General features: G+C 46.8%; 1 protein-coding gene across 8 annotated transcripts; it reads left to right on the plus strand.

The window, feature by feature from the left end:
* Positions 1–4,042: 4,042 nt before the first annotated feature.
* LOC122383662 (protein cornichon homolog 4-like) lies at positions 4,043–10,207 on the plus strand. Of its 8 annotated transcripts, XM_043370324.1 has the most exons (7): positions 4,595–4,599; positions 4,698–4,699; positions 6,651–6,764; positions 7,153–7,221; positions 7,795–7,907; positions 8,189–8,329; positions 8,911–10,207. In XM_043370324.1, coding segments are annotated over exons 1-7 (510 nt in total). In that variant the 5' UTR covers positions 4,595–4,598; the 3' UTR covers positions 8,981–10,207. The 8 variants fall into 8 exon arrangements, with proteins under 8 accessions (XP_043226261.1, XP_043226259.1, XP_043226263.1 ...); XM_043370326.1 differs by lacking the exons at positions 4,595–4,599; positions 4,698–4,699 and adding an exon at positions 4,043–4,061; XM_043370328.1 differs by lacking the exons at positions 4,595–4,599; positions 4,698–4,699 and adding an exon at positions 5,151–5,167.
* The last annotated feature ends 406 nt before the right edge of the window (positions 10,208–10,613 follow it).

Genomic DNA, 10,613 nt, shown 5'->3' on the forward strand with positions numbered 1-10,613 from the left:
CTGTTGTTGCTGACGCACAAAAGGACAACACGGCCGAATCGCGACGATGGAGAGCACGGAACGATGCTGGTGACTGGCGGACCAGCGAAAACAGGAAAGGAGATGAATAGCTCTAGCTCCCGTCTGCGCGCGGAAGGGCGATGATTGGCGCGGCTCGCAGACTCCATTGGCTCATCAGACTGTTGTTGGTTTTCTCCCTCCCCTCCCACAGGCGTAGCCAGGTAGCTAAGTTGTGCGCGGAAGCGGGCGGCCAGAGCGGTGCTAGGTGTCGCCCTCCCAGCCACCGGGCAGTGCAGCTGGACGTGCCCCGGATGGTCCGCCTCTGATCTCGGCACACTCGGCGGAGTGCGGCCGGACACTCCATGGAGTTGCATAGCGTCGATAGGCCGTATGGTGTCGCTGTCGTAATTATAAACCCGTAAGTAGAAGGTTGAAGCAAGATATAGAATGCTTCTCTTTACATTTAATATCGCAAAGCACAGCTTTATGCGCTGGCTACGATATGTGCGTGTCGGTTGCGGCTGTGATCATCGAAGAAATATATGATTTATAAACGTTTCTTGATCATAGAATGATAAAACATAGCAATATTTGCCTGTTGCGAAGAAAACTCCTATACTGCCGCTCTATCGTCCGGAATTATTCGTGTTTGATTACGGCAATTCCGCCACTCTATCAGCTGATTTTTGTTTCCGAGTCACGTGACCAACCGGTGTCTCCCTGGAGAACTGTTTCAAGTTTCAAGTCTCCGATGCGTCTCGAATCTGAGCTGAGACCGGACTGAATCCGGGCTGAATTATATGGGCTGCCCTGATGGACGTTCTACAGTCCTGGGACAGTCCACCGAGCCGTCCTAGCTTCTACAGAGCCTTGATCCTAGCTATCAACTGGGGGGATGAGGGGGCTAACTCCTCATCATGGGGTGGATACGATGATGCGCCATGCTATCTATGGTCGTATGTATCACAAAAAAACGCGATAGGAATATCAATATGAACACGACGGAAGCAAGGAACACTACGCCAACGGTCTATACGGAGCACAGGCGGTGGCCTTGCCCAGTTCAAGCGCCGGAGAACCGCAGGGCACAGACGTAGGCAGGCGAGCTTCAGTGCACTGTGCAAGACGCCATACGGGGCTTCAGTGCAAGTGGGCAAAATCCCGTGGGGCAGTTTTGAGGAGGTGTTGGGTTGGATCATTAACCATCAAATGACTGGGGAAATGGGAAGTGGGGGGGGGGGGTAACGAGGAGTTATCATGCAAACTTACCGTGTCAGTTTCGTCGCCTCAGCACGTTACGGCATCGTGGTACGTTAGAGTGTATCGATTTGAGGGTTTTTATTCCAGATTGAGAGGAAACTGTCAGATAAAGTGGCGCTATATATTTTTAAGTAAGAAAAACACAAAATCGGTGTCCTGCGGTCAGTATTCTCTGGTCCGCGCCCACTTCTTTGAGACCATCTCGCCGTAACACGGGCTCCTATGGGATAACCTACTAGCGACATCTAGAATTGTAGGTGGCGCTAGCGTCGGCATGGCGTTTAAACACAGTTTGTGGTGTCTGATGCTGATCTTACTCACTCAATAGCGTTTGTTTTCCTTATTTGCCCATAATAATTTGTTTCAGACGTCTAGTTTAACAACTTCAAATGACAGTTAGAGGTTCCTTTGACATACTTCATAGTATAAAATAACAAAACACACAGGGAGTGTGGAGTTTTAGCTACACATGTGCCTATTTTGCCCTAGTTTTGCTCTCGGCTCTCGGCCTAGGCCCTGTTCTGTCTGGGGCAGATCGAAACCTATCTTATACCTTGGTGTGTATAGGAGAGCGTTACATGCGTTGGAAGGCTTGAATGGACTTTGAATGCCCATATCTGTATCATTATCATTAACAGTATCAAACCGCATCTATGCACTTTTCTCCTACGCTATGTTTTCGTGCTGTTCTCATGTCTCCTGTTCTATGATCACTGTATGTTTGTCTGGGTCACAAATGGCCATTGCTTTTGAGCAAAGTAATAGAAATACCCTAAAAACTAAAGTGCATTGCGTACACCAGTGCCTATCGCGCACCAGCCCAGTTCACCGTCAGTTAGCAAAGAGCTCTTCATTTAGTGCCTGTGACGCTTGAAACGGCTGAGCGGCAACAGAGGCAAAGTGTGTACGGCACATGAGTCAAATAATAGGATTCTGGATTATGTATGAACTATGAAAGCAATGGTGAAAGGTATTTTATTAACTCGGTTGGCGCGGCGGAGAAGGACCGACGTAAAAGTCGGTCTCGTCATTGGCCTCGGCAAGTGCGCCGAGCAGGGCCCGAACTTGAGCTAGCTACAGCAGGGGTCATATCACGGACTGGTTGACAGTCAATCTGTGCCGGTGACCGGGCTCTTACATGTGATCCTGTATTAAAACACCGCAGACTCACGAGTCCTGGTTGACTGTAGCCGTCTCTCGCATGCGGCAGTTCAGTTTGGTAGTATGCCTATTCCACCTACATAGACGCACCTGTTCGGGTACAGATAGTGCGCTGTTCCGGTACAGACGGCACCCGTTCCGTGCTTCCATCCTCAGGATACTGAAATCCTTCTCCTCCACGCCGAAACCCCCTCCGGGCTGGACAGGCAACTTATCTCATGCGGGCTGCTCCCTTGGAGCGGCACCGCGGCTCCCGAGGGAGCGCACCCCGTAGCCGGGTGCAGTGAGTACTTTGGGGATGGGTGGCCTGTCCTCTGGACGGGCTCAGCCCCGGCGACTCACTAGGGTGCCTGCCCAGACCAATGTCACCCCCTAATTCCTATCATCCTTCCGGCTCTGAAATGGTCTTGTCGGACCGAAAGAGCCTAACCCAACAAAACAAACAAACAAACAAACAAATACAGACGGCATCGCCGGGTCTCGAGGGGACCGGTGACGGCACTGTCGCCGCCGTTGGTCGCGGTGACACGGGCGGCGGGAAAGTCACCAGACCTGCACCATAGTACGGTGAATGGTTGGGCCTTCGCCGGCAGTAACTATTTATTTGGGATGCGAGCTGTATGTAATACTACCAGCGCACGATATTCACCGTGTTCGCCGCGCGGTAAGAGAGGAGCCCACGGCAGTCCGGTAGGATAGGCTGAGTTGTGACAAGTTCTACCCCGAAAGTGACCACCTTTGGGGCACTGAGGGACCGCTTGACGTGGCCACTCGTCGGTTTCGGTTTCACCTACTGGCTACTAATTTTAACAGCAGACGTTCGGAGACTGCTAAGTGGGTTTGTTCGTTATGCTTGGTTACGGTTAGAGCCTATGGGTTAGTCTATTCGAGAACATTAGGGCCGTGGTATGATGAATAAATGAATTAGCGGGGAGAGGGCAATATCAGAATAAAGTCGACCATCGGGCACCGGCTGTGTGCCGCAGCGTCTCAGTCAAAAGACACCATAATGGCTGCAATGCTCTGAGTCAGGCTATGCTGGGATGATAAAACACGAGAGGGAGAGGGCAATGTAAGGTTCAATCAACCAAGGCTCAATCGGTTCAATCAACCACTGACGACTAGTCCGCTGTACTGCTGGGACGGCATTTCAGCGCCGGGACATACTGTTTTGACGGCAAGTCACAACGGGACAGACTAGAGCATACATTTGTTGAAATGGTCACTCCGAAGCTGACTTTCATCGGTTGTCTGCTAGGCGGACCGTTAAAGGGACCCTCCCACCTTCAAAAAAGTTAATGAATTGGCATGAAAGTGATGTCGCTCGGTTCAGAAAGAGCGAAAACGAATATCTACCAAATTTCACCGAAAAATATTCACCGGTTTTCAAGATATTAGACTTTATACCACCGCGTGCTACAAAACGTTTTAGTCAAACATTTAACGGACGTTCGAGAGCCTGATGACGTCATCAGATTCCCGTAATGGTTAAGAGATAGGGACCACGCTGGTCCCACCCTGCAAGTAAAGGGAAGAAATTTCTTGAACACCATAAAGCTGCGGGGGTTGCGACCAGGATAAATGGTGGTTTCTGAGCCTGGCCGCAAACTTGGCTATCTCAACTCAAAACTAATGTTAAGGTGGGAGGGTCCCTTTTAATCCGGAACACGGAGAAGTGCAAGCAAGGATGATGGTGAATTAGTCGTAAGATAGGACAGAAAGCAAACTGGCTCACCAGTCACCAGTTACCGAGCACCTGACCAGTGTCCACTTTGACATTTGGTCGCTGGTAACACAATTGTACCGGCTATATGTAGTCCTTAAAGTACGATGCGGCAGGAGCTCTATTTACTTGTTCGTGTTTAAGAGCTCAGGGCGCTAATGCATAGGTAATGTGTATTGTGTTATGTGTGATAATGTGTGGAAAGCTATGCGTTTGCAATGGAAAAACACTTGCAATGGAAAAAACAGCAATATACCCACACCAATGATGTAAAAAAAATGTGCATAATTTAATCCGAATGGCTTTTTTTACGTTTACAGATGTCTGAAATTAAGTTAGAGACAGTCTGGAATCACTGCCATCTAGCGTCAAAAGGGGAGAACTGAAGCTTCATCCTACGTCCGCAGCAGTTGGAATGGGGTTTACAAAAACCGTTCCAGGTCAGTCAATTTTGAGTTTTGAGGAAAGTGTTGCGCCCAGATATTATTTTTATGTCCTTGCGCCAAATAATATGCCAGTTTCCTTGCAAATTTCGGTTATCGATACACTCTAGTGGTACGTTGCCTGTTATGAACGGGTAGGCCCAAGGTAGGCCTTGGGTAAATCCAACAAGGCTATGTAAACCGAAGGCATCTGCGACCAATGCGACTGTATCATGGCTATATCAATATTAATCTTGGTATAACCGAACTGTATCGAAGCTCGGGCATCCGATCGAGTCGAGAGGCGGCAGATCCTGGCAGAATTCCTCCATAGTCCATTGCAATTTGCAAAGCAAAGTCGTGGACCCAGAGTCCAGTTGTATCCAAAACCCTGTCCAAATCCAACGAATAACGATGGATATATTCCTTGGATTGCGTCGGATATCAAGGCCATCTGACGCATCTAGCCTAGCGGAAATATATAACCCGCTATACATGGCCTAAAAGTCCTAAAACGGTTGTGCAAGGGCTATATTTGGCCCAATTTGGGCCTTAGTGTAAACGCTCGTAATGTTCATTTACCTTCGCGGTGTTTTATACGGTTTGTAGATTTGTACCACTTGTCGCTTTCCAAATAAAGAAACGTCATTGGGCTGTATGACCCGTAATCTTGGTTCGACCTACTCGCTAGTCCTAGGCGCTAGTCCAAGTCGATGTTTTTAAAATTTAGAACCACCATAGTACTAATAACTACTAAGTAATTATACTGATTATCGTTATCTTTGTGGTGAGCTCTAAAAAATTTGTGTTTAAACAACTAATCCTTGGCGTGCGTTGGTTTTATATCATATGTCCTCACTAGTCTTTTTTGATCCCAAGCCAACTCTGATAGATAAACAAACTTGACCGGTTATGCGGCAAATGCGGTGTGCTGGTTGTTATTGTGCTAACTTATACGGCCTTGGTTGTGCTGCCGTTGTTTTGCGTTGTTGGATGGTTGGTCATTTGTTAATTTTGGGGTAATTTGTTCAGTTGGGTTGTTTTACCGCTGTTTTACCCGTTTTACCATGCAGTCCCTGGTGTTTATCTGCAGCCGTTTCAGAGATGTCATTTGTATCCGTCTTTATCATTATAGGTATCATTGTGGGTTCAGGGACTTGCACAGACAACAAGAACGGGTGAAGGGCGCGTTTATCGTTGGACATATTTATATTATAAATTGGGAAATATACCACTTAGTTTAGGAACGTTATAACTTTCTTTAAAAGGACCCTCCCACCTTAACATTAGATTTGAGTTGAGATAGCCAAAATGAGGTCCCTGGCTCACAATTACCGGTTTCGGCACTCACAACATCGAGAAATGCCTTAAATCGGAAATATTGAATTTCAAAATTGCAGCATTTTGATTCAGAGGGGCTAATGCATAGGAATACCCCTCTGAATGTGTGACGTCAGCGCAGATATCTAACGATTTTTAAATGTTTGACTAAAACGTTTTGTAGCACGCGGTGGTATATGCTGCTTTGCGCGCAACAAGTGCCACACTTTCAGCTGCCAAACTATTGCTTCCAAATGAAGTCGCTAGGAACAGCGGAGATCCCAAAAAGTACACAAAAGTAAAGGTCTAATATCTTGAAAACCGGTGAATATTCTTCGGTGAAATTTGGTAGATATTCGTTTTCGCTCTTTCTGAACCGAGCGACATCACTTTCATGCCAATTCATAAAAATTTTTGAAGGTGGGAGGGTCCCTTTAATATTTACCTTGGTAACTATTCTTCAATTTGTCTGTTGCTTGTTTTGTGCCTTGTTATATGTTCACTTTGACTTGAAATAATCAGTCTTAATGAGCTGGATGAAATGTGTCATGTCATGTTGTCTGAGTCTTCCTAAGATCATTGAACTTCAAAGTAACCATCTCAAGTAGCACTCAAGTAGTATTACCAAGTGCAATGCATGCCGTTCCACTGGCCTCACTAAATGACTTGCTGTAATTTCATGTCAGTCAGGCTAAAGGCTCCTGTGGCATTTGTACCTTGCTGTGCTAGGAAAGCTTTTTTACCATGACTTTTTTCTTTTCCAGAAATCTATCTTCACAAGGCCTTCTAGAAATATCAAGATGAAAACGCTTGACACAATCACCTACTCATTTTCCATGATGGACAATGGGGCGATTCTCCTTTTGTTGGTATACTTTGTATCCTTTCAGAAGCTGTGCGCTTGCACATGGAAATTGTCATTGTGGTGCATTGCCCATTATCAATTTGTTACCTTTGCAGTCGCAGTGATAACTTATGCTTGGTTTATGAGGAGTTTATCAATATTGATATGGTTTTTGTGCTAAAAATATATGTACAAAGATGACTCATTTTTATATTGAAAATTCACTAGACATTCTGAGTAGACATTTTATTAGGTACCTATAATAATCAGACATGCATTGTTTATAAGTTGTTTAAGTCAAAGAAATTTCAATAAGATGTGCAGTTGTGTGAGGTTGAATGTTTGAAGTCATCATTGTGTGCCTTGACTTTATAGCCTTAAGTTACTACTACCATTTATTTTCTTAACCTACTGTCCTTCAGCTGATAACATTGTCTGATCTGGAGTGTGATTACCTGAATGCTAGAGAGTGCTGCAGTAAACTGAACTGGGTGAGTGTTTGGTAATTTGGTACCATTTACCCAGTAGTCACCTGATGTGCATAATTTATTTAGTTCTGAAAGGTGATCTGTTTGTGGGAAAGCTTATATTCTTTGTAATATGCTACACTGATTCTATTTATAAACAATTCACATTTGTATTACATGTGCCAAATATGTCTATGCAGAGCCTCCTCTGAAAATTTCGTTTGGGATGAGGGATTGCGAGGCAAATAGTGGTGGTGAGATGTGGAATCAAGACGAACTTGGAGGAGCTTGGAGGAGCAACGGGAACGATTTTTTGAAACGAGAGGAGGTTAGAGGAGCTTGGAGGAGGTTAGAGGAGCGACGGGAACAGACCCATTGTCCACCATTTAAGCTATTCTGCTGTTGTACTGTGTGACTAGAGATTTACATCTCAATATCAAGATCCTAGCTAGAGTATGCAAGCATTCACTTGACTGTGTGTTGACCAAAATGAACAACTATGAATCCCAGGCCTGGCATATCGACCAGGATAATAATCCCGATGTGTGACAGTATCCACTGCCCCGTTTTACACGGTGACGCTGCCGGCCCTTCCAGTGGACGCCGTGGCTGCTCGGCGGCCAGGCGCTGCTCTCGGTGGTGCTGCTGTTCTCAGGCCACTGGCTGCTGTGGCTCCTCAATGTGCCCGTCCTAGTCTGGCTCGTGTACAGGTTAGTTCCTATATATGGCCTTGGGTTAGTTAAGACTTGGGTGTGTTAGTTGGGACAGCTAGGTTAGTTAGGTGTGTTTGTCAGGTTAGCTAGGCTAGTTAGGTGCGTAGGCTGTTGAAAGTAGGCCTGACATGCATCGTGGCTCACCTGTGGCAGTTTTGAGGTACACTAAGAGGTCACTTTCGTGATGTGTGTCAGTTTGGATTCATTCTGTTAGGTGTCACAGGCAGTACTAGCATCGAGTGATCAGATTGGACCCTTTGTCGTGCCGTGTGCCGCAGACAATGGTCGGTGAGGCCGGGCAACATCGGCATCTACGATCCCGCCGACATTCTGAACGGCGGCCAGCTGCAGCGGCACACGCGAAACACCATGGTCTTCATCACGTTCTACCTCATCTTCTTCTTCGTCTACCTATACCTGTGAGTGCCGCGCTACCCGCCACACTGGATGTGTGCGGAGCGCCGCCGCCAGTGCGCTGGTACTCCCGTAAGGTTTGCGGAATCCATCGGATCAGTGTGGGACCGAATAACTTGCCCAATTTCTGCATTTATGATGATTTGAGCACGTTTTTAAAAAGTTGTTATATTCATAATTATGCTCAAACTAGCCATAGCCCACCTCCAACGAAAAAAAAAGTTGTTATAGTCTGGTAAGGCCTACTAAATCACCATTGTCTGCTGCTGTGACCCAGCCCAGGTTCATGCTTCATGATACATTGTAGAACTCAGCTTGGTACTGCAAGAATATATTTAAATATTAAGCAGTAGTTGGTCTTGGAAAGAATAGCATGGTGCATTATCAGCCTAGGGAAGGAATGCTCCAAAGCTCTGAAATATCATCAACTCATCAGACATTTTCTGCTTTTCTGATCCATGTTTCACGGGCTTCGCCTCTCACCTTCTCCAGGGAGCATCATACAATACAGTTTACCCTGCCCTGACGATTTGTATTTGTCCAGAGATGTGTTGACTAACCTGCCCTGTCCCCTTTTCACGGCCAGGTTCATCTTAGCGCTGCTGCAGACAGATGAGAAGCCTCCGCCACCGATATACGAGCCACGCCACCTGTAGGACCGTCTGGGAACTCTGAAAGTCGCCGCTGCCGCTGGAGGGCGCCAGCAGCTGCGGACCATCCTAGTCATGGATCGCCGAACGGTATGGGTCGTCACGGATGTGGCTGGTTGTCATGGTCACTGGGACCATGTTGCCATGGCGACTGTGGAGTTGTTTGGTCTGTTTTGTGATGAGGCTGCTCCGTCCGACACGAAGCAGCAGAGGCGGGTGGGATGGGCGGGAGGCGTGGCTCACGTGTGAGTGTTTTTGCGCAATAGACACTGGGCAGGGATCTGGCGACCATCGGGGCCGGATGGGATAAGGCGTTAGGTACGGAAGGGAATGCGATTGAATCATGATAACACGCTACCAAAGTGCCGCTGTGACCAAACTGAAGTCAGGGTCCCTTTCAATAATGATAATAAATGACCGTTGATGTGTTCTGATCAGCAGCGATCAGTTTGCGGCCAATTTAAGAATATCTGCTTTATATTTGCGATCAAAGCTTCGGCAGCTAACTTATAAGAAAGAACTGGCATGCCTTTAACTTGGCCATGTTATTCCTGCGTTCATTCAGACAAAAGTGATCGCTCAAGCAGGCTAACAGTCAGCTTAGCAGGTATCTGTTTTGTCTAATTAATTTGTGTGCCAATATTTTGTTTTTACCATATCCGTTTCTGTTACGGTGCCTGCTGTCGATGACCCTTTTTGAGCCTTCCAAGGATGTCTGAACAAAAACGGTCGTCAGGGCGTGCAAAAACTGCTTATGCCGTGCACACCCTGTGCCATTCAAACTCGGAATGTTCTGGGTGATGAAAGCTGCTGACAGTTTTAGGAGCGGTCCGTTCCGAGAATATCCTCTGTCCGTTAGACATAGGTCATGTGATGTTCAATTGTGGTATGATTTGATACGAATTGAGCTTAGCGGCATCGCAATGCGTCATCGTTTGCTGTTGTGTTTCACGCAAAAAGGTTTGATGTCTCTTATGTAAATGTGAAGTGGGAATGCGGCCCGTGAATGTGGTTTGAACGTGATCTCCCCGCTTTCATTTAACTCAGTTTCCAGAAAAGAAAAGTGTCATTGACGAAAGAGCCCACCTTCCTATTTCGTTAAGGACGTTCGATATGGAACACTCGTGTCTTTGTGCAGTGTGCACTGTTCTGCGAGTGTATCTGCCAGCTCAACCGCTGCCCGAGTGTCTGACAGAAGGACCGCCCTCTGAATACACCATCTCTCCATTTTTAGCCCTGCGTATGCGAATGTGCGCTGTATATGCGTATATATGTATGAGCGGCATGCGTATATATGTATGGGCAGCGCGCTGTCCGGTTATGCGGCTCACTGAATGTAACGCCTGGTGCCGCGGTGCTGTATGAAAAATTACAGTACCTACCGCCGCACTGTCTGAATAGCGAGTCGGTAGGTACCCGGATGTGATCTGGCACCGTTTAGCGACCTAAAGCCTTCTATTGGACTACTTCCATTAGTATGGTGGTAATGTTACGACAAACAGAAGTCATTAATGTGTGGAATGGTACGGTACGATGACCCTGAGTCCTATGTTGCACTTCACTGGTACAACGGTACTGAGACAGTACCATGCGTACTAATACCGTACAATGACCCTGAGCCCAGTGTTTTGGTACTCCA

Source organism: Amphibalanus amphitrite, unplaced genomic scaffold, assembly GCF_019059575.1.
Source record: "Amphibalanus amphitrite isolate SeventyFive unplaced genomic scaffold, NRLGWU_Aamphi_draft 000169F_arrow, whole genome shotgun sequence".
Lineage (NCBI taxonomy): Eukaryota > Metazoa > Arthropoda > Thecostraca > Balanomorpha > Balanidae > Amphibalanus > Amphibalanus amphitrite.